The sequence below is a fragment of the Polyodon spathula genome, chromosome 12, assembly GCF_017654505.1.
Source record: "Polyodon spathula isolate WHYD16114869_AA chromosome 12, ASM1765450v1, whole genome shotgun sequence".
In the NCBI taxonomy this organism is placed as follows: domain Eukaryota; kingdom Metazoa; phylum Chordata; class Actinopteri; order Acipenseriformes; family Polyodontidae; genus Polyodon; species Polyodon spathula.
Window position 1 is genome coordinate 8,281,909 of NC_054545.1, and position 25,155 is coordinate 8,307,063.

The 25,155-nt window shown below is 37.0% G+C and overlaps 1 protein-coding gene across 1 annotated transcript; it reads left to right on the forward strand.

Annotated features, from left to right (window-relative positions):
- Positions 1 to 1,010: 1,010 nt before the first annotated feature.
- lrfn5a (leucine rich repeat and fibronectin type III domain containing 5a) lies at positions 1,011 to 23,630 on the forward strand. The gene is made up of 3 exons (XM_041265341.1): positions 1,011 to 1,729; positions 19,356 to 20,763; positions 22,113 to 23,630. Exons 2-3 carry the CDS (start codon positions 19,376 to 19,378, stop codon positions 23,053 to 23,055), a joined length of 2,331 nt encoding a protein of 776 aa, XP_041121275.1. The 5' UTR covers positions 1,011 to 1,729; positions 19,356 to 19,375; the 3' UTR covers positions 23,056 to 23,630.
- Positions 23,631 to 25,155: the final 1,525 nt, after the last annotated feature.

Genomic DNA, 25,155 nt, shown 5'->3' on the forward strand with positions numbered 1-25,155 from the left:
AGACACTGTGTGTATGTCTGTATCAAACGTACAGACATCATATAAAACAAAACAAAACAAGTTATTTCAATACCAGGTGAGTATATCATGTCTGTGCGGTATTTTAAGAAAAGGAGAAAAAAATGTATACTTTTGAATGCTTGATTAATACAATGTCCAACAACCAGGTATACTTTTTCGTAGTTCTTGGCATCTTAGTATATTAGTTAAGACGTGTGTGTACATTCCTGTGCACCCCAAAGGAGTGCAGGGATAGAAACCATACTCCATTAAGCAAGGAATAATCATTTACATCCCCGTTGGTTTCCATGACAGTAAAATAAAAGTTTCTTTCCAGGAAAGGCTGACTTCCAGTTGATTATAGCGTCACTTATCATCGCCTTTTTTTTTTGTTTGTTTTTTGTTTTTATGCACCATGGAATAAGATTGTAAAACCGATGAGACACAAGTCCAGGGAAGATAATCTCTTTTCTTCTGCGCTTCGTATATAAAATGTTGCTTCACATAGAAGTTTACAACTTTTCTCACCACAGACTCTCAGGTTATTTAAAAAATAAATATTGAAATAAGATTCCCGGTAAAGAAAACCACATGCTTGGATGCTCTCAGCATTGACGACGCTGTGGAATTATTTACACACCCTTTAATAGCACTGAATGATGCTCTCTATGTGTTGAGGTTTTCTGTGAAAACTATGCTAACAACACTCCTTAGTGAGTCCCACAGAGTGACAGATGCAGAAGCAAGGATATCGAGCGTCAGCTTCAACCAATCCACGATGACTTCCTTTGCATTCTTTTGAAAGAAGAAAAACAGTTTTAGCCTGACAAATCTCTGCTCTTCCACTGTTTAACGCCTCGGTGGTGTTTAGAGGGCTGGTCACTAAGAATGCAGGGGATAAATACCGAGAATGCAGCTTGTAGTTGATATTTTTTTTTTGTTTTGTTTTTTTTTTTAAAGATTTCTATTGTTCCATTGTTTTTATTTTTGTTATTACCAAATAAGAACAACAAAGATATACCCTGTAATTATTGGTCAGAAATCCTTTTACTGAGCTAAAGAGGTGGAAGAAGCTTGCAACAGGGCGGAGGACCGTCCCTTTCTGGAGACTTGGATGGAGAACACGCGTAGGTGGCTCTCAATCACTCTGAGGATTAACTCAGCGTGGAGGCTGAACTGGGGGAAGTGCTAGGTGCAGCGGTGCAAAGACCTGTCTGGTGAGATTTGATCTGCGTTCCCTATCTCAGTCACTTGATCGCTCTCACTGCAGAGACGTTTGCTCAGCTAAACAGAGCAAGCTGGCTTAATGCGGAGAAAAGCTGCCGTAATTATAAGGCTCGCCTGCCAGCCGAAGGAGGATGGCTCCATTTGCACTGACTGAAAGGGAAAAACAAGCAACTGTGTCCGGTGAAGGGCTTCTCGAGACCTGTTTTGGAATCTGACTGTGTCTGCGTTGTTTGCGTTGGATTTTTTTTTTTACAAGGCGCGTCTGTGGATTCAAAAGGCACTCTTGTATACAAACCTATGGTATTTTGTTTGAGCGCAGGGGGGAAATGGGCTGCGCGGAGTTGTGCGGTAAGAAAAGCATCACACCTTGTATTGACACTGAATATCGTGAAAATCTGATGGAACAAAATAAAACCAAAGCATGGGGAAAAAATGAGGAGTGAGAAGACTATATTTCCCTGACGCTCAGTAAACTGAGCAGGGCTAATGTTTTTTCTGCAAGGTAAACTTTCCCTTTTTATAACATGTGTCTGTTATATTTACCTTTTTAGAAGGTATACGTGTATGTCAGGTTATAGTCAGTCATTACTGAATGATTTGCTGGGCATTGCGTGTTTTTGATTTTTTATCAACCAAATGGCTGCCTTGATGCCAAAGGTGTTCACGTTTTGTTACAGTGGATCTGTACGATCGCGAAAGGCTTTTCGGGGTTTTAATTTGGTGTTCAGATACACTGCAAGGTCAAACAGCGTTTTCAAGGCATGCTTGTTAAGAGGTAGGCTGCTATTGCAAAATGTCATTCACTGTACTTGGCTGTATACGCGGCTGTCACGACAGTCCTCTAAAACTGTAAAGATATGTAAAGATCATTGCATAAAAATAGCTTTAAATGCATGAAGCATGCTGAAATAACGATTCCCTTGGCTGCTGCAAGTGAAATATGAATTGAAATGGTACAGTAAATTACATATAACGATAGGTCGTATATTTCCCTTGCTTCGTGCTGCGTTGGGGATTATGCTTACGTATACCATTGCCTATTCCCAAACTGCGTTGTCTGTAAAAATGGGGTGTTTAGCCCAAAAACATGGTGAAATCAAGTACAGTCTATCTGACTCAAATTACATTGGTATTTTTTGCCTAAGTGCATAAAACCACACTAAGCTTTAGGAATGTGCTCGCCGATACTGGTTCAGATCACAGTATAGAAATGGCAGAAGAAAAAAAGACTAACTGACCTCAATTTTACAAACAGGAGTCTAAAAATGTTTTATGGTCTGCTGCTGATTTGTGGATTTTGGTTAAAGAGAAAGTATTTCAGAAAGAAATTTGTACATTTCAACATTGCTTATACTATATATATATATATATATATATATATATATATATATATATATATATATATATATATATATAATTAATATATTAAGTATTTAAATTCTGACTGATTTTTGTGTTTTTGTGTTTCAGCCAATGCAAAACATAGTCATTTAGGTCACTTTGGTTTATTATTTGATATAACATAATAAACACCCTCCGCCCTATTTATTTATTTATTTATTGACTTTCATAAAGACTATTTAGACATTCTAATAGTTGCTATACAAATTATTGGAGAGAACAAATCCCAAGTGACAGTGAGTCGTAGCACGTATATGAGATTATTGATAACTATGAAGAAATATAAATGAAGATTTTAAATGCGCTGTTCAGTCCTGTTAAAACTATAATAATCAAAGTCAGTACATTTTTAAAAAGGGTTCAAAAGTGTTCGGCGAAATAGCATAATATTAACAAGATCAAGTACTTTCAGACAAGATTTATACATGTTTCTCCTGTGGTGTAATCCATGAATTATTAAACACCTTAATGCTTTGTTTTTTCTCAGTTAGGACAAACGAAATAAAGCAGTGAAGACTTTAACAAGCCTTTATACCCCAATGCAGTTTTAAGGCAATAACAGACTAGATAAACTGTATCTAAACATATAAAATGGAATAACTATCTAACAAATCAAGTTAAATGGTGTAATTTGACTTCATGGTCAATCCACAAAGTCTGAATATTATCCTGTATTTATTATTATTATTATTATTATTATTATTATTATTATTATTATTTATTATTATTAATCCTTAATGACAACATTTCAGACTCTCAGATCTGCAGTCTCAGCTGTCAAGCACCTAAACTGTAGTGCTACTTTAGCTGGCTGGTGGTGCTATAATTCAATTTATGATCCATCCTGCAGCTTCATTGGCAGAAAAGGGCTTCGATACCTTTTGCAGTTGAATAATCCGAGCTGCAGGCCAAAGGGAGTCAGCACTAGCTGGGATTATAAACTTCAAAGGGGAGAGTTCTATCTCTTGCACAGAAAGGCAGTAGTCCCCAGACTAAAGTGTTTAAGTGACTCAATCTGGCTAACGATGGCAGAAAAGGTCATTCCCTTTGGTTGCCAAAGATGTTTTAAAATCCAGACAAGTTTGGATGCCTAACTCATCTGTCAGATTTCAAAGGGTTTGAGAGAGCTACACTGTAATGAAAGCACACCAATTGGAAAGACTTCAGATTGTCTCACTGTGGAGTACGCTTGCTTTCATCCATGTTGCCTGCTGCTCGGAGCTAAAAAAAAATCAAACAAAGAATTATGAGATTCCTATGGCTGATGCAGTTTAATGAAAGCCAGACTCTGTTGATCAGGATGCCCTAGATTACCATACTCCCTGCTTAAGCACTAAGTGAGCTGAGAAGACCAGTTGTAAGACTCTTATTGGCTGATGTCTATGTCTATTTAGAACACCAGGGCTTTCGGAGATTATGAAACATAAAAAATGGGGCTACATTAATAGTATATCTGCTGGCATTATGACAATGAATTCACAAAATTATTAATTTGTTTCTTCGTTTGATTATTCCTTTTTCTTTATTGAGTAGTTTTTTTTTTTTTTTTTTGCAAAGGTTATGAAATCATAGCAGAAGGCAAAATATGTGTAAGTGGACTTAAACTGCATACTATGATATGACATATAGATGTGCTGTGTCTTAAGGTCCTGTTGATTTGTAAACAGGCATTTGTGTCTTTTGCTTCACTACTAGTATTTTATAATTGTATAGTAAATGACAGAAATAAACTAATTTCAAAACAAACATATAAATGCATGAAGATTCATCGCAACGTCATTCTACACTGTTACACTAAAATTGATCATTCAGGCAATCTCATTTTTAGTTGCTATGATACCAAAGTTATGACAAATTTGATGACATCATTATAGATATAGTCATTTGCAAACTGCTGTAGTCATGTCGATGGTGATAAAGGTGCAGCAGGGGTATTTATTTTTTGTTTTTTTTAAATAATATGATATTATGCAACTTTTCATAATCTGTTATTTTATTTGGGAATTAATTTAAAGGTGAATGTGTATTGCATTATTGACATATTGTGTGATCTGTGTAATTGAAGCATGCATATTGCGATTATGTAAAGTTATGCCTGTCACATAAATAGCAACTCTACAAAAAAAAAAAAAAAAAAAAAAAAAAAAAAAAAAAAAGAGATATTCTCACTTCAAATGCTGCAGGCTAAGAAATGATAGCATTGATCTTATATATTCTATTTATGTTTTTGGTTAAAATGCAGGGCATTTGCAATACCAATAGGTGGCAGTCAAGCTATAAATATACATTAATATACAATGTTGCTAAATGTATAATGAGGAACAGTTCATTTAAAGGGCTAGAAATAATCAAGCATATCCAATGCAGTACCCACTGGAATGTCTTCTGTGTTAAAAGCAAATTGATTTTCACTGCAGCAGTACACCACTGAAAGAAGCTCGTTCAGAAGCTAAATAACAGTTAATTAGCACAATACTAATATGTTGTCCTAATGCTGATTGATTTTTTGCACATTTGGTGCATATTTACATATTTACAACTAAGTCAGTGAGTTAAGAACATAACAATGAAAGATAGCTGTTGTTATTCTTCCCTGCTGTTTTAAACTTAATTTGTATTTTATGTGTGTGTGTGTGTGTGTGTGTGTGTGTGTGTGTGTGTGTGTGTGTGTGTGTGTTTGTGGGGGTGGGGGGATCAACGGCAAGCTGCTTTTCAAACCCTCAAAATTTGTGAATATGACAGAATTGACCTTTATTTTGAAAAGAGAATAATTTCCAGTAATGTAAATAAACAATTGGCTGAAGAGTGCAATTTGTAAAGAAAGAAAGCACATGGTATGAAATTAAATAATAATAATAAAAAAAAACAGGAGATGTACAAATCACTAACACTCCAAGGAATGCCATAATAAAACACTGACAATTACACCACCAATCCATATGCAAATGATCTGGTGAAATCCAATAATTTACAGTAGAATTGTATTTATTATTATTATTATTATTATTATTATTATTATTATTAGTAGTAGTCCTATTTAAATGCTTAAAAAGGCCATCCACACCTCCAGCCATCATTTGGGACAACTGGAGAAAAAAATTAAAATTAGCATCCTCATAAAAGAGGATGCTAAATAAATAGACATTTAACTAAATTAACGAAAAAAACAGAAAAAGGACTACAAATTAAATTAACAAACCCAAAGGGGAGGTGGTACAGAGCATGCCCCCTAGAGCCCACTGGTCGACAAAGGCAGCCATGTCGCCAGCAGACTCCGCGTTGGCGTGCTCCAACTTAACCTGGGATCGGACGAGGGCCCTGAACATGGCCCCGCAGTCAAAGAGACCTTCCCCGCTCATCTTCCGCTTCCTGGTCTTGTAAATGGCCAGTTTAGCAAGAGCCAGGAGCAGATTCATGAGGAGGTCTCTCTTGCTGGAGCCACGAACAGGGTGCCTGAATATGAGGAGGGTGGGGGAGTAGTAGGAGTAGTAGTAGTATTGTACATGGTGATCAATACACAGTGGTGGTACAAGACACGTGTATTCTATAATAAGATTAGGTCAAGTTTGATCATAAAACTGCTAACCTCAGGTTTGTATTTAAAAACAAACTCTACCACCATTACATTAACTAAAAAAACAAACAAAAACACTGCCAATACTAATACCGACAACAATGGTCAGCAGATTTTATCCGCAGAAGACAAGAAGAAATTTGTGGAAGGTCAGATGCACTCTTAGAAAAACAATAAGCAACATAAATTCAAACAAAAAGAAATGACCTCAGCCACTTGCTGGGCAGTGTAGACAGATGACCCTCAGAAAGCAGAGGCTCATGAGTGAAGTGAGGATTGAAATGTACCCTTGTTTAGATTAAGCTATTGTTTGGTACCTTCACGTATCAGAAATGTACCCTGATTTCAAGTCTTGTTTCGTTTTGTCAGGCGATTATGACATCTCTTTGTTACGACATTTGTCAGACCCTAATCTGACTGACTGTACAGCTCCAATAGAACTGTGGGATTTGTAGTTTTGTTTATTTTTAAATATTCCTAAACATGAATATCTGTTTATTTTTTTTATTATAAAAACTGGGTAAAATACAAATGGTTCCTGCTGTTTTGTGGTAACTGCTATGCAATCACATGGACACTGCTTTGTAAACATCATCTTGTTATGTAATTACACAACTAAACTATGGTACAGGCCATTTCCATGTATTTATACACTTAGTACACTGGTATGCACCATGCAAGAGCAAGAAACCATTAGTTACAAAGTTATTATCTTGTTATTAGATAGTTATGTGTATCCCCAGTTTAAAGAAATATTATCACGATAGTAAACCTTATAACAGAGATGCAAATGAAGACCACTTATTTTTTTAGTCAAGCTACAGCTATCTCGGTGCAGAGTTCAGAGAGCACAACCTGCTGCTTTTTGCCCTCCCCCCCTCTGTCTTTCTTCTCCCTTTGCTGAACCATCTCTCCATATCTGCTGCAGCTGTTAAACAAACATGTCTCTGTTCTTTTAAAGCATGTTGCCAGGTGTTAATTGACAATTAATAAATCAACTGACACCTGACTGCATTTCACACTTTTTTAATTAACATGTGGCAGTGCAAACGGTGGCCATCTTGGCTCCAAGCCAAGAATATAAGAAACAATAATGAGAGCTCATTTAAAAAAAGAAAAAAAATCACAACTTAGAAACATTATTATTATTTGTTTATTTAGCAGACATCTTTATCCAAAGCGACTTAGAGAGACTAGGGTGTGTGAACTGTGCATCAGCTGCTGAGTCACTTACAAAAACGTCTCACCCGGAAGACAGAGCACAATATCTTCCAATATCCTGAAGTAGAGACATATACAAAACAGATAATGAATGAGCAGCAAAGATCACTGAACCTAACTTCTAGGGCTATGGGTCTCACTAAATTGGCAATAGAGCGTGAGTAAGCTTCACAAAAACACTTAGCTGATCATAGCTCTGAGTACCTAAATGTATAGAGACTGCTTTACCCTTAATCTACAGTAGGATTGTCGATTGCAGTCCGGTGCAGTAGCCCTGCAGTCCTATTCCTTGTGCTTAAAGGATTTGGAGCTTCACTGCAGGAACCTGTCTCAAATGCTGTCTATCACCTTTCCAAAATCCTTAAGGCCATTTTCAAAATGACTTAGGGAGACCTATATAATCCATAAATTAGTAGCAAACTTGTCTTATCCAATCAGAAACACCTCCTTCAATAATCTGCCCAGTACAGCTCACTGTTCAAAACTTGCATCAGATTTTTATTTCATCTCACCAGACATAAATTTGTAATAGAATTAGCTTTTTATTTAATTCTGTCAACATCTTTCTACAATTCTATTGACTTTAGTGCATAATCCATCTACTATACAGAGATGTGCAATGCACTACATGACCATGGCTCTTGAAAAAAAAAGCTATGCTTCATATTCAAAGGACAATATAATCAAAAAGAAGACAGAAAGTGCTGCCGCAATGTGTTAGGATGTGGATCTTGATAAGACTTTTCAATCACACATTTTGCTTCGAATTTCTGACCAGCTGTGGCAGACGATAAAACAATGCAACACATGCCTTTCTTTTGATGAATAGGGTTACTCATCTTAATGACATCTTGCATTGAGCATGTCCAGTATGGAATCCTAACTGACATGAAGGCTTTTTAAAAAATATTTTCTACAGTAACGATGGTCATTTACATAAGTGACAGTGAATAGCATTTTATGTGTCACCCGGGGGGAGAACCAAGACCATTTATTTTGGTCTGCAATTGGAAGAAAGCGGCCAATTGCACTTGTCAAAAAGATGAAAAATAACAGTTTAGTTAGTTTATTCTGTCACCGTCTCTCTGTCTCTCTCTCCTAGATTGATTTCTACACACAATCCTGTTTGCAAATACAGTACATAACCAAGCATAGTTTTTGCTATTGGCCACACTAGCAATTAGTCCTGTAACCCCTTGACATCACATTCCAACTCAGATGTGACGTTCTTGACTGTTACAAATGCAGTAACCATTTATGTGAGGTCAAATTTAAATCAAATGTCCAACCCAGTTATTCTGCATTGTGTAATAATAATATATAACTGTAAGGGATGATTCAAATGTGGTATTAATATGACAGTATGTTATGATATCCATCTTGTTATTTAAACATATTTGGTTACTATAACTCCCTTTTTATGTGGTGCCTCTGTATGTTTTGTTTATGGCATTTAAAAAAAAAAGACCTCAACTTTAGAAAGGATTTAAAACTAATGCAGCATCGATATACACTTATTGCTATGATATTGTACCTCAGATGGAATATGAGAGGAACAGTGAAGTCTGAAACCACTGCATCCAACTACAAAGAGGGAAGATATCATGGAAACTTTTGTTAAGAATTCCCGAAGAACTAGGAGTTGACATGAAAAATATTTTTGTGTAACCACTAATGGTGCTGCTCCAATGGTAGAGAAGAAAAGGGGACTTGTGAAGCTATTGGATGATTACATTGGCTACCCGATTGTCAGATTTTACTGCATCATCCACCAGGAGAGCCTTTGTACTAACATTTAAAATGTCCAGATTAGTGATGTGATGAACACAGTGGTGAGTACAAACTTTAATGTTGGGAAATTGGGCTGGAATATGTTTTTGCTTGTGCTTTGAAATGTTTGAGGTTTATCAATCCATAATACTTGCATCTATACATAATTAGATCATTCAAGTTGTTTGTACGGTACAGGCAGATGAAGCTGAGATTATACTTGTTGAAAATGGAATTGTCAGGCAGAGCTAGGATTTCCAAATTCAACTCTCACTGATGGAGGACGTAAAGTACATAAGGGGAAAATAGAAATCTGTAAATATACTTAATAACATCTACTCTACTGAGAAGCATGGGTCAGGTTCACCCAGGGGGTATAGTAAAGGAAGATAAAACAGATGGGCTTAAGAAAGAACCAAACTCTTTGATTGTCTATTTTATTTGTTGTGTGTTGTCTCCTGAATTCTCTTAGCCTGACTCCTGATGTTATTAAGTATATTTACAGATTTATATTTTCCCCTTATGTACTTTATGTTCAGTGGTTACATGGGAAGGAAAGCTGCAGATTTGAGGTAAACATGTCAGTTTCAGCCCCCGGCAGTGTCCTTAAAATTCAAGTGGAGAAGCCGGATGATCAGACATACAGGAAAAGGGCATATCTGCACAGCTAGCAAATTTATCTTTTGAAGATACCTCAGATACAGTTACCTTTAAAAGAAGCAACTGAACCAATGGGTTCAATTCACAAAGCTTTTACTGAAGAGTTACTTTTACTCTGTTTTAATGAGTTTAACATTGACAGCCATGACAGGGAATGTACACTGCCTGGCTACATTATTAGGACCAGTAACTAATCTGGGGTTGGGACACTGTTTGCCCTGATCACAGCCTTAACATGACGTGGCATAGACTCCACAAGGTGGTTTCAATTGGCAAAGTTGGACGTGCATTTGAAAAATAAACCTAAGAAACCTCTATTAGCCTTTTAAAATAGTCTGCATTCTAAACTTGAAATATAATATAAACTTCTGTAGATGTGGTCTACGTATTATATAAAATATATCATTATATGAACTTTCAATTTTTTTCAAAACATAAATTGCTTTCAGAACAATACAAACCTGCCTGGATGGGCGCTAAATCAATAATTATCTAATGATTATCTAATTATACTACATTATTAAACAGGTATGAATTCACATCATAATGTTTTTTTTTTCAATTTTTAGAGGTACAGTTTTCAAGATGTTTTACACTGTTTTTGTGCCCCATTCAGGCATTTTTGTCTTCACCTGGTTTTCACCTACTCCATGAACAGTGTTTCAGCTGTTCCACAGAATACAGATTATATTAAAAATATATATTATGATTTAAAATTTGAGTAATTTGAGTAAAGAAAAACTTCTCAGGATTGAAAATCTGCCAAAACCACTTGGGGTGGAGGATCTGCCTGAGAACCAATCCCAATAACAGATAAAGGGTGTCCCAAACAATTCTCATAGAGGTTGGGAGTGCTTTGGCCACAGCCAAACCATTAGTACCATGGACATATGCTTTTACTGTACCAGTATCTGAAACTGAGAACTTACCTGGAATATCAGCATGCTCTGTTTGCGCAGTTGGAGCTGCAGTCATCTTAGCGGGAATGTGTCGAGACACAGGTATACATTTTTGATAAATATTTAACAATGAAAATATAATATATTGTTTATATATTTAACTAATGTTAAATTAAACAAAGGTCAGTCGAGCTCTAAGCTTACTCTTGATGTGAGTAAATAGTATTCAAATAGTTGACTTGTATACTAATTACTTAATTGAAGTAAAAACTATTTTTCCCCAACATTGTGATTTGCGGAAAACATATTGTTTGAATTTCGCACTTGTAGGTGGACTTGCACAATTATTCATAACTCCAGTTGAGGGGGAAAAAAAATCACTTTTCTGACACTCCCATTTCAAATTTCACTAGCAGGAAGAATTGAGGGGAAAAAACTCTCATTTGATATCTGGCCCTAAGTTCTGCAACCTGATTTTTTTTTTTTTTGTATTCTTAATAGGCAAAATATTATACTTTAAGTTTAGAGCACAGAATCTAGGTTACAGATATGAAGTTTTGGATTACAGAATGTAAGGTTCATTCTGTATTTTACAGTTGGTTAAGCAGGATACGTTTCATACAGATACAAACATCGTCAGGTTCAGCTTCATGGTTTAGTGCGCTGACCAGCATATAGAATATCATGCTAAAAAGATCATGTTAATTATGGCATTTATCACCCTCCAGTGCACTGTATGAAAAGTCCCTTCAGACAAATTGACAATTTAACTACCGGTAGTTTGAAGAGGGCAGGGCATTTTCATGCTTAAAGCTTCATTCAAAATTCAATCACCCGTTTCTACATTTGTATTTTATTTGAAAAAAAAAAAACTGTCAATGAAGTGAAAGTTGAGAAATTAACATGTTCTTTGTAGCTATGCTAAGAACTGACAATTAGTTGTATTCAGTTCTTTTATTTCTCAAGGTATATGTTGCAAGCCACGGGAATATGGTTTGAATGTATATTTATTCTCACAAATAAATGGGTGAACCAGTTCTAATGTTTGGTTATTTATTTAGAACTGGATAGTGTCGATTAATGATATTACATGGAGAACTGCTGTGATACATAATGAGATGATGCTACATAACAAATCTGAACATGCAGGGATTTTTGATGCTCAGTAGTTAGGAAACATTAATATTCAAGTTCAGTTTTCATACCATTCTCGTTACAGTTGTTGAACAAGTTCGGAGATGATAGCTCCACTGTGACCTCAGCTTAAATCCTGACAGCAGCTTGGGGTCACAATAGACTGTCAGTAGGTATTGATATCGGACGCTTTTAGTTCTAGGGTTCGAGTGATTGTAGAGCATACCATCTTATTCTTAAACATGGGTGATTCAAATTGAAAGGACGGCTCGCACTCATTTTGTTTGAATGTACATTTGTGACGTGATCCACTAGCCCTACGAAATAAGCTGTGTGCTTGTATTCACTAATGTGTCTCCTCTTCCTGTAAAGCGCAACTCTGGTCGATCTAGTCCATTGTGACAAGCAACAGATGCGCTACAGTGGCCCAAATCACAGAAACCTTTAATACTTGACAAGCCACACCTGTTGTGAACAATGTAACAAGATACTATTCATGTCTTCAGACATTCTGTAGCCTGTAGTTTAGATACTGCATCCATAACAGTTTTCCTGTTGAAAGAGCTAACTTGATCTTTACTGCTGTCCTCGACGGATGGGCTTTGTTTTTGATTACTGAGAAATATCTTCCTTCAACAACAGATGGAGAGCTAGTTGTTGAATGAAGTCAGGGTCAGACTTGGTCATAATGTAAAGTATTTTGGTGCAGATAGTAAAATGGATGAGAGCATAATTCTAATAATAAAGTCATTGGAAAAGCCACCAAATAAAAATCAGGATAAAGGCAAAGTAAGTAAATGTTACCCAGTAAATGCTCCCAGTTCTTTATTCATATTTAAACTACAATTATCTTGCCCTGCAAAATACCAGTATTCTGTAAAATGTAGTAACAGCAGTAATAAAACAACATTTATATTTGTGTTGTTTGGAGTCCACCTCTCTTTTCTTCTTCGGCACAGTTGAACATTTTAAGAAAATACGTACCTGTACACTTTTGATGTTTTTCCACAATTTTTGTTGTTGTTATTTTTTTCTGCTCTATATTTTATAATATTCACAAAAACCACCAGATTTGTTTCTAGTCCCATCCCGCTCAGCAGCATATGGGTTTAGCAGCATTCAGTGTGCTGAGTCTCTATGGACTTGTACTACTGCTGCTGGCTCTGGTATAATCTACAGCAGGAGCAGCTAGCTCTGGTCCATGTACCATTTCTCTATGCTAGAATGATTTACCCATACTTCAGACAGCTAGATGACCAGCCATTTTAGGCTTAAACCAGTAAACTCATAGTGCTGACTGCTTTTGCTGACATCTCGTGATATCTCGTTATACATAGTACACCAGTGCTGCCTCAGAATGTGTTTACATTTGTTTATTTTCATTCTCATCTTATTTAATAAACATGAGGCTTCTTGATGATGTCTTGTCACTGCAATGTGGCACATGCTTGTAATTGCCAGTGAATTACGATGAGATGCAGATTTTTAAGTAGGGTATGTGATTGATGGTGAATACATCTGCCCCACTTTGAACTCTTGCCCCTGAAGGTAGATCAGTATGGGGAATTAAATTCCTATTGGAAAGCATTATCTCACTCAAACATAAAAATCAACTCAATTGTCAATTATATTAACATTGATACCTTTCTTATTGCCACCCAGACAAATTACAGAGTAACAGAATGTCAAGGATTTGCTGGATTATTTTGTTTTAAAATCATATGCATGACCAGTGCTTCTAGATTTGCCATTTGCGTGTTACTGAACACTATCAGTTGTATCTTTTTTCTAGACAGAAAAAGACGTCCTCTAATGTCTTACTTGAGTAGCTTTTCCAGACACTACTGTGGACCTTATTTGAATCTAGGTGGAGTTCTACAGTAGTTGAATGTGCCTTACAATATGGTAAAGTGGTATGCATAAATAACCCTAATAGTACAGCACATGGAGGGAACGTTGAACAGAGCAATTAGTTATTTTTCAGGTTTTTTTTTTTTTTTTGGATGTGTTTGATGCAAGCCATGTGGTTTGAATGTATATTTATTCTCACAAATAAATGAGTGAGCACATTCTGATGATTGGCTATTTATTTAGAACTGGGTAGTATCGATGAATAATATTACATGGAGAACTGCTGTGATGAATAATGAGATGATGCTACATAACAAATCTGAACATGCAGGGATTTTTGATGCTCAATGATTAGGAAACATTAATGTTCTAGTTTAGTTTTCATACTGTTCTCGCTACAGTTGTTGAACAAGTTCAGAGATCACAGCACCACTGTGACTGCAGATTAAATCCTGACAGCAGTTTAGGGTGGAGAAATAGGTTGTAACGTGTGCTTCATTAGTGGAGATTGTAAATATTGGAGTTGGGTGTGCAATGGCATACTAGGAGGTGTTAGATCTGGTTTAGGTGCCTGAGCACTTTATTAAGTCCACTAACAAACAAGGGAATGGCACAAAACCTTGTTTTTATCAGTGTAATTACACAGTAAGTTACCTTGCAGTCAAATTCTTCTCACAGTATGGCCTTTTGAGTATATGGGGTTGTGGGTTATAAAGAATGGAATTATACAGTGATCTGCAGTAATTCAATGATCTAAAATGAGTGAATCTAAACACTGGCACCCTTTAAAACTGTACTAATCCTGCCTGTGTTTCCCCCAGTGCTGCTTCATTGAACCCTTATTAACATCACTAACGGAAATGCTTACAAATAGAGTGGAGTTCTGCAAACATTATTAACTGTTTAAATTAAAATATTATGTAGAAGGTGTCTAGGACAGTTGTCACACAATACAGCAAAATCGAAATTGGAAACATGCATTTTCCTTACTGGTACAGTTTTAAGCTATCAGCTAAGACACTGATTGGGTACCGTTTTGGGTTGGCAAAATCAAGTACAGTTTGTTGAACCACCATAGGCAGCCTTCTTATAAACAGGAGGAGGATGAAAAAAAAATCAATCTGAGCCATTATTGCCAGGTAATGCACATGAGCTTTCGTTCCCTGCTCTGGATTCATTCCAGCATGCAATTTCGGGTTCATTATCTTTTCATATGACCTCGATTTGTTATTAAGAGACATCAGATAGGAATTTCCTTTAAAAACTAGACTGCTTATCTTGCAGGCTTTTGATCTCTTGAAGTCTGACGGTAAAAAGCCTACCACTTGGATACCCAGCACCACTTGCAGTAGGGACTCGTTTACAGGAGAGCTTATGGAAATCAGCAATTCAGAGCTGATTATTCCTGGTCCTATATAAATACCTCCTCATAAGAAAGTATTTTGCAAAGCCTCCATCTGAGTATACAGGACATATCTTACATTTTAAGCACAGCTTGCATAACAGGGTTATAGGTAGTTGCTAATTCTAACTAAGTACTGATTTTTAAATCCTTACATTAGCATTTGGGGCAGCATTGAGACATGCTAATTTATGGGTTAGAATATATTATCACATGATATTACAGTGTGATAATATATTCTGACTAATAGGACGTTCTATACATTATATGATGTTTCTTTTTTCTTTTTTCTTTATAGATTGAGTAGCAGATCATAATATTCTTGGTGCATATCATTGCCTGGAGAAAACAAATCAATATGATTACAACATACAAGAGACACTTTAGTGAAGAAAACAATACATATCTCCCACTGAACAAATGTATGAGATGTATGCAAAGGTTTTTCCCCTTGGATTTTCATTTTCTTGCTTTTGATGTTTTCTTAAATTCTTCAGTTCTTGGTCTTAACATTGTATATTTACTCTCTTTTGGATTATCCACAGTGCAATGTGTTTGTTTAGATAACACTCCTGACCACCTTTGTGAATAACTAGATTCGCAAAAAAAAAAAAAAAAAAAAAAAAATCAATTAATATTAATTTATTATCAATTCCTCATGTTGGAATTTCTTCTAGCCAAAGTGCCTTTCCAAATTTAATTCAATGAATCAATGAATCATCTGCAAATGTTCTGTGAAGGTCATGGTTTATATTATATATTCCGCCTGATCTTTCTGTGTGTTTTGTAACAAAGCTTTCAGCCAAGGCTCATTTACGTCCTTTAAAATAACAGACACAAACACAGAACGGTACTCTTCAGCACTTTCGTGAACTTTTAATAAACTAAAAATCAAACTAAAAACAAAACAAAAAGCCTGTCTCCACGGAGACCTAGACTAAACACAGCTTTCCTTAACTAAAGGGTTAGGACGGCTAAGCCGTTTTCCCAACAAATTTTACTTTTACCTACACCAGACAGCTAAGCTGTTTACCAGTAACACACATTTCCTTCAGGTATAAACACACAATACCTTATCTGCTAGACACTCCTTGGCTGAACACACACTGGTTCTCCTGTTACCAGTTCCCTGGCATTCATCTCCCTAATAGAGCTTCAAACTCTCTTTTTATAAGAACATAAGAACATAAGAAAGTTTACAAACGAGAGGAGGCCATTCGGCCCATCTTGCTCGTTTGGTTGTTAGTAGCTTATTGATCCCAAAATCTCATCAAGCAGCTTCTTGAAGGATCCCAGGGTGTCAGCTTCAACAACATTACTGGGGAGTTGATTCCAGACCCTCACAATTCTCTGTGTAAAAAAGTGTCTCCTATTTTCTGTTCTGAATGCCCCTTTTTCTAAACTCCATTTGTGACCCCTGGTCCTTGTTTCTTTTTTCAGGCTGAAAAAGTCCCTTGGGTCGACACTGTCAATACCTTTTAGAATTTTGAATGCTTGAATTAGGTCGCCACGTAGTCTTCTTTGTTCAAGACTGAACAGATTCAATTCTTTTAGCCTGTCTGCATATGACATGCCTTTTAAGCCCGGAATAATTCTGGTCGCTCTTCTTTGCACTCTTTCTAGAGCAGCAATATCTTTTTTATAGCGAGGTGACCAGAACTGAACACAATATTCAAGATGAGGTCTTACTAGTGCGTTGTACAGTTTTAACATTACTTCCCTTGATTTAAATTCAACACTTTTCACAATGTATCCGAGCATCTTGTTAGCCTTTTTTATAGCTTCCCCACATTGTCTAGATGAAGACATTTCTGAGTCAACAAAAACTCCTAGGTCTTTTTCATAGATTCCTTCTCCAATTTCAATATCTCCCATATGATATTTATAATGTACATTTTTATTTCCTGCGTGCAGTACCTTACACTTTTCTCTATTAAATGTCATTTGCCATGTGTCTGCCCAGTTCTGAATCTTGTCTAGATCATTTTGAATGACCTTTGCTGCTGCAACAGTGTTTGCCACTCCTCCTACTTTTGTGTCGTCTGCAAATTTAACAAGTTTGCTTACTATACCAGAATCTAAATCATTAATGTAGATTAGGAATAGCAGAGGACCTAATACTGATCCCTGTGGTACACCGCTGGTTACCACACTCCATTCTGAGGTTTTTCCTCTAATCAGTACTTTCTGTTTTCTACATGTTAACCACTCCCTAATCCATGTACATGTGTTTCTTTGAATCCCAACTGCGTTCAGTTTGAGAATTAACCTTTTGTGCGGGACTTTGTCAAAAGCTTTCTGGAAATCTAAATAAACCATGTCATATGCTTTGCAATTATCCATTATCGATGTTGCATCCTCAAAAAAATCAAGCAAGTTAGTTAGGCACGATCTCCCTTTCCTAAAACCATGTTGACTGTCTCCCAGTACCCTGTTACCATATAGGTAATTTTCCATTTTGGATCTTATTATAGTTTCCATAAGTTTGCATATAATAGAAGTCAGGCTTACTGGTCTGTAGTTACCTGGTTCAGTTTTGTTTCCCTTTTTGTGGATCGGTATTACGTTTGCAATTTTCCAGTCTGTTGGTACCACCCCTGTGTCAAGAGACTGCTGCATGATCTTGGTTAGCGGTTTGTAAATTACTTCTTTCATTTCTTTGAGTACTACTGGGAGGATCTCATCCGGCCCAGGGGATTTGTTTATTTTAAGAGCTCCTAGTCCCTTTAACACTTCTGCTTCAGTTATGCTAAAGTTATTTAAAACTGGATAGGAACTGGATGACATGTGGGGCATGTTGTCAGTATCTTCCTTTGTAAAAACTTGTGAAAAGTAATCATTTAACATATTTGCTATTTTTTTTTCTTCCTCTACGATTTTGCCATTTGTAACCCTTAAACTCTCTTATATTCTGTGGCTGTTCCCAATTAGCACCAATCATCTCATTTTGGAACAACCACATTCTGACATGTATTTGGCAGGGATAGGAATTAACCTGATCCCTGCCAACCACCACCAAAACACACACCTCCAGTACTTTATTTACAGACTGGGCTCTACCCTGCCACAGTTTGTATTATATAACTATAAGTAATATATTTGATAATGAAAGTGTTGACAGTTGAAAGTGTTACATGTGTACCACTACAGTTATATTTATTACGGTATTTAAGCATTTCCATCAGGGTGTTTAACAAGAAACATTAACCCTTTCCTGGCATTCTTTTGCAAAGCTGCCACTGCTACAGTTTCAAAGCAATGTATCACAGAAACCATTTGTTCCATTACAGATGGTGTTGAGTAGGTATTTACCTTTCCACTGACACACTGTTTAAAACTTCTTGATATATCAGTGATACAATATTTTTCACATTTCCATATTACTTCATGTTTATAAACCATATCCTAACTTATCCTTTAGATGCCATGTTTTTGTTCATTTTTAGTTACTAATGTAAACACATCATCCATGTTGCGAAATACGTTTTGTAAGAAAGGAAATTAACTCTTTATTTGATAGCTAGCAATAAAAATCCTCTGATGGAAAATGTAGCATGGCAGTCTTTTCCTCCAGCACAGCGAGTGCACTGCAGCCAGCCAGCCAACCGTGAACGCTCTGAATGAATAATAAAACCCAGCAGTTTTCCATTTTAGAATTGTTTTGTGATGCCTTTAAGTTTAAACTGTAAAATTAAATTGTGCCTGCCGGAGAGTTCAGTAAAGTGAAATGATGGAGGGCAGGGGATGATAAATAGCAACTAGCTTGTGCTGAGGAAATGTTTATTTTACCTGCCAGACACAGGGCATTAAATAGAAACTTAGGCTAATGTCTGACTGCCTTCCAACCTTTTAGTTAACCACTAAGGAGACTTTATAAATAACTAATATCTTGTTTAAACTGCAAGCTTCATTTGATTAACTTTTTGCATATGTCGGAATATTTTTCTTCTACTACTTAATTATTATTATAGGCTATTCTTACTGCTTCATATACTTTCTGTATAATGTCATTTAAAATTATTGAAATCTCATTGTGTTCTATTTTGGGAACTCCTTTTCTGTCAGCTATTGAAGGCGGCAGGTTACATATTAGAGATTGTAATATGAAAAACAAAAGTAGAAAGCATTTGAAACATAAATACATAATAAAAGTTTTTGCAAAATGTATTCTATGACCAGGATTATTAATTATCTCCATTCTTTCCCTTTTTTGCAGGTGTTTGAACCTGACTTACAATGGAAAAACTGCTTTTCTATCTGCTGGTCATTGGCATGGCAGTTAAGGCCCAGATCTGTCCAAAGCGCTGTGTCTGTCAAAATTTGTCCCCCAACCTTGCAACACTCTGTGCCAAAAAAGGGCTTCTATTTGTGCCACCGAACATCGACCGGCGTACCGTGGAGTTGCGTCTGGCCGATAACTTTGTTTCAAGCATCAAACGGAAAGACTTTGCCAACATGACCGGCCTGGTGGACCTTACCCTGTCTAGGAATACAATTAGCTTCATCACTCCTCATGCTTTTGCTGACCTCCGCAACTTGCGGGCCTTACATCTAAACAGCAATCGACTAACTAAGATTTCCAATGATATATTTAGCGGTCTCTCCAACCTTCATCACTTAATTGTAAACAACAATCAGCTCACTCACATCTTCTCAGAGGCTTTTAATGATGTTTTGGCATTGGAAGAGTTGGATATATCCTATAACAACCTGGAAACCATCCCTTGGGAAGCCATTGAGAGAATGGTTAGCTTGCACACACTCAGCCTGGATCACAACATGATTGACTACATCCCTGAGGGAACTTTCTCCCACCTCCACAAGCTAACACGCTTAGATGTTACCTCCAACAAACTGCAGAAACTCCCACCAGATCCACTCTTCCAGCGTGCTCAGGCTCTGGCTACGTCAGATATCACGACTTCTTCATCTTTTGCTCTAAGCTTTGGGGGGAACCCATTGCACTGCAATTGCGAACTGCTTTGGCTGAGGCGGCTCACACGGGAGGATGATTTAGAGACTTGTGCCACACCATACCATTTAACGGGACGATACTTTTGGTCTATCCCAGAAGAGGAGTTCTTGTGCGAGCCTCCACTCATCACTCGCCATACACACGAGATGAGGGTTTTGGAAGGCCAGCGGGCTACACTGAGATGCAAAGCCAGAGGGGACCCAGAACCAGCTATTCACTGGATTTCGCCTGACGGCAAGCTCATCTCCAACTCTTCCAGGGCACTTGTTTACGATAACGGGACGCTTGACATCCTCATCACCACTGTGAAGGACACAGGCTCTTTCACATGCATCTCTTCCAATCCAGCTGGGGAAGCCACTCAAGTAGTGGACCTGAACATAATCAAGCTCCCCCACTTGATTAACAGCACAAACAACATTCAGGAGCCTGACCCTGGCTCCTCAGATATATCCACTTCCACTAAATCTGGTTCCAACACAAGCAACAACACAGGGGACACAAAGATAAACCAGGACAAAAGGGTGGTGATTGCAGAGGCAACCTCATCAACGGCCCTTATTAAATTTAATTTTCAGAGGAACATCCCGGGTATCCGCATGTTCCAAATCCAATACAATGGCACCTACGATGACTCCCTTGTTTACAGGTAGGACTTTTATTGGAGTGTATCTTGTGTACTTTCCAGGATGAAATCATCTTTCATTGATTTATTAATCCATTGCCATCATTCAGGGTGAACACTTAGACTGCCCCTATTGCAGCATGTCAGAGACTTATATTGAAGTGTTTGTTGTTGTGTAATGCACTTTTCTGCGTTAATGGTAACAAATAAAAAGGGGGTATTACTTATCCCAGTGCTATTCTATTGTAGGGTTTAAGATGATCTTTAATCCGATTATGTCATTTTATGAAATAACTTGCTATGTGAAATAGGGCACTGTGAACAAGTTTCATGAAACTGATCTTATAGTTTATTCCATTAAAAAAATAAATAAATAAGAAATCAGAGGTTATCAAATTTGGTGTAGGGTGTATAAAAATCAATCACCATTTGCAGTCCATCTGTCTGGTATTTGCCGAGGTGATGTAGATCAAAGTATGCTAACTGCTTACACCTAGAAGACTGCTAATGTGATGGTCACACTTTTCAAAGGCAATTTGTCATTTGCATTATTGTGAAAAGACTGACAATCTTGGATGTTTTGGACTGCTGAACAAAGAAATTAGCAGTCCTGTCAATGACATCTAGAAGCTGATAGGGCATATCGTGTGAAGCTGCCAGGTGTGTTTGGAGGTTTCATGTACAGCTACTGGAAAAACTGGGCATTCTTATCCAACACAAAACATTGAGAAAGACATCTAGTCTACACGTTTGTTATTGATTTTTTTTTAATTTTTTTTATTTAGCATAATGGAGTTTTCAATAGATATGCATGATGTTTAATGAATAGCAAACTCAAATTAATTTAGGTAATCATTTTTCTAGACTTTTGTAAAATAATTAAATGAATATCTCTTTTTTTTACAAACTGACTTTAAAACATTCTTTAAATAACTCATGGACTCTATCTTGTTTTTGTGGACATTATTTATTTGTTATCTGAAGGTCTTTTAAATGCAGCATATTTTTCTCACATTTGTCCAAGTGGATGACTCACTCCTCATTTTCTAAATTCTTGTGACACACTATGATTCTGTAGTTCTCAGATAACACCATTTTGGAGTAAATGGTACCTTATTATAAGTGTAAATTAGATTCAATTGTCGTTGAACTCACTGATAAAAACAGCAGCACAAAGTCTTGTGATGTTGAAATGACAGTGAAACAGAACATCTAGTTCTAATGGAGAATTATTAAGTTGTTTGTGTAAACGTGTAAGTCTTTTTTCTGTGTTTATATTGATTACTTCCAATCAGATACTTGCTTTTATTAATCATATTGCTGCTATGAATAAAAACCTAATATTCTAACAGTAGGTCTTCTTTGTTTTCCAGAATGATCCCTCCCACAAGCAAAAACTTCCTTATTAATAACTTGGCTGCGGGAACTACTTATGACCTGTGTGTCCTGGCTATCTATGATGATGGCATCACCTCACTCACTGCAACCAGGGTTGTGGGTTGCATCCAATTCACAACGGAGCAGGATTATGTCCGCTGTCACTTTATGCAATCCCAGTTTCTCGGTGGTACAATGATTATTATTATTGGTGGGATCATCGTGGCATCTGTACTTGTCTTCATCATCATCCTGATGATCCGGTATAAAGTGTGCAACAGTGGGGACCCAAACAAGGCCACAAAGGTCAGCAACATGCACTCCCAAACCAATGGGGCTCAAGGCCAGGGCTGCGGGGGATCACTACCCCCCTCAAACTCAAAGCTGGCCTTGGGGGAGGAGGAAAGTGCCCAGTGTCACAAGGCTTTCTACAGAGACACTGTGACACAGTCATCAGAAACCTGCTCCATCCCCGATTGCTCCACCACTACCTCTCTGGTAGCCCAGAACTGGACCTCCAGCACGTCTGGCTCTCCAAAGCCAAAACGTAAGCCTGGGCCGAAGTCATCGGCTGAGCCCAAGATTGATACTCTGCCCAACGCCGAGACTCAGAACACAAACCGTAATAACTCCACAGCGCTGCAGCAGCCCAGCCGTTCTCCACCTATCCAGCCTAAGCAGAACCCATCTTTTAGAAGAGCACAATCCAAGCCCAATAAATACCTTACCCTACCAACAGAGAACTTGAGAGCAAAACGCAGGCATTCTCTCAATGAAGACTTTTCTAAGTGCAACTACTACATCAATTCTCAAAAGCTGGGAAGCTTGTGGTCTAAACGGAGCCTATCAATGAACGGCATGTTGTTGCAGTTGGAAGGCTCAGATAGTGGGAAAGCTACCTTCTCAAGTTCGGAGTGGATACTGGAAAGCACTGTGTGACTTAATTATTATTATTTTTTTGCATCTTTTTATTTGTTTAGTTTTTTTTAGTTTTTCTTTTTAAAGCTAACAGTGAAGGGATGTTTGCCTTGCAGGAATTTGGAATTCCGTACTTGTCTCAGCTTATAAATGCTACTTCCAGCAGGGTTGTGAATAAACATAATTGTGCCCATGTGGCATTGTGACAGCAAGCAGAGCAGCATTCAATGACGTAAATAATAATGGAAAAAAAAAACAGAAAGACTGCAAAAGAAAAGCACAGTGCCTTCCCTTGCATAAAGATTGGCTTCCTGATTCAGCTGTAGGAGGAACCCAATGAAAATAACTTTGTGTTATGGGGTCTAGGTGTCTGGAGGGTAGAGTAGGGGTGGAAAGATTTCACACAAGGCCTTTTTACAAAGGAAATGAAATTTCCTGGATATTATAGGGAAAAAAAGAGACTTGTTACGGGATGTCTTATTAAGTTGGTATTTTTAAAGAAAAAAAATCAAGTTTTCTTTAAGTGACATTGATATTGACATTATTTTCAGGCAAAAAAAAAAAAGAAAGAAAGAAAAACCCTGTACAGAAAAAAGAAACAGCAACTGCTGTGTTGTTATGTTGTGTAAAATAAAATATGAAATAAGTATACATACATGGTGTCATTGTGTTGAATATGTTTAACTATTGAGAGGTAGTTCTTGAGAAAATAATTTTCTGAAAGGATTAGTTTAGCTGTCGCTTTTAATTCTTATGGAGATTGGATTGAACTATAACTTCTTGTCATTTTGACAAATAGATACATTCACATTTTCCCAACAGAGTCTGTTATTTATAACTATTTGAGTCCCTTATTTCTTTAGTACATCAATCCTGGTGATTATATTATGGTGGTTCCTCAATTCCAACGTATGTCTCAACTGTATTGATAGAAAAATGTACAATGATACATACCATATTTCTTTGAATTTAAGACGCAGCTCAAATTTCCTACCCTCAACTTGAGGAAAAAAAAAAATCTAATAAAGATGCATTTACAAAAATGCATTTACTCATATAAGAAAACAACGGATGGAGGCAGTTTGCTGCCATCTGCTGTCACACAGAGCATTACAGTTATGCGCTGCTTCTCATTTCCAGTTGTGATTACTCACGCATGTTTTTTTTTTCCATTTTTGTGAACTGTGGTATTGCTTGACAAGTAGAAAAATACGGGGGTCTTAGAACTGAGCCTAATAAAGAATCGCTGAAATTGTAAAAGCTTCTCTTTGAATTCCTTAGGAAGCTAATGATTCTTTGTGACAGGAAGGACCTTGTCACTGGTTTAGCTGAGCTGCTGCTGTGGTAAACAGGAAGTCTTGCCCACAGCTGAGCTGATCAGGAGGTCCTGATTGGCTAGGGGCAGTGCCCCGGGAGTCTACGCCTGTTTAAGAATGCAGCAGTGCCAGTTCAAGGCTACTGCACCACATCCTGCCAGACTGCCACTGAGTGAAAGTTTGCTTTGTTTACATCGAGGAGGAGAGTGTCCGCTTCACAGGATAACTACTATGGAACCTTTCCACTGCCAGTCAGTCATGTTGCTGTGCTCATGCTCTCATGACTTTTGTTGGTGATTTTGGCTATTTTAGCATAGACAACAGAAAAATTATAATAAAAGAACACACTTAAATATAAGCTAGGACGACAATGTTCGGCTCAGCTGAAGTCTTGTTATTGTTCTTTCTTGATTGTGACAGAGCATTAATTCTAAAAACAAAACAAGAAATGTCATGGTTATCCCTCCATATACAGTACATATAAAACAAAGATCACATCAACCTATGCAAAATATCATTTATGAGATATAATGTATATGTATTGGTCGTTTCATGAGCGTGAGGCACACTTATTTGTTATCTCACTCTCATGCAGACTTATTTATAAACATTGAATTATGAAGAGTGGTTCTAGGTTAACGAAAAAGTTATATACCGGTATATGGACTTTTAAAAACGAAATCCAATTTTAGTATGCAAGATTATACAAAACCTACATATCTATAAACAGCACATCAAAAATTATTCTTTGGACAGTGACAAGTGCTGCTGCTGTTTAGTGTTGCTTCACAAATGCTGATCTTCC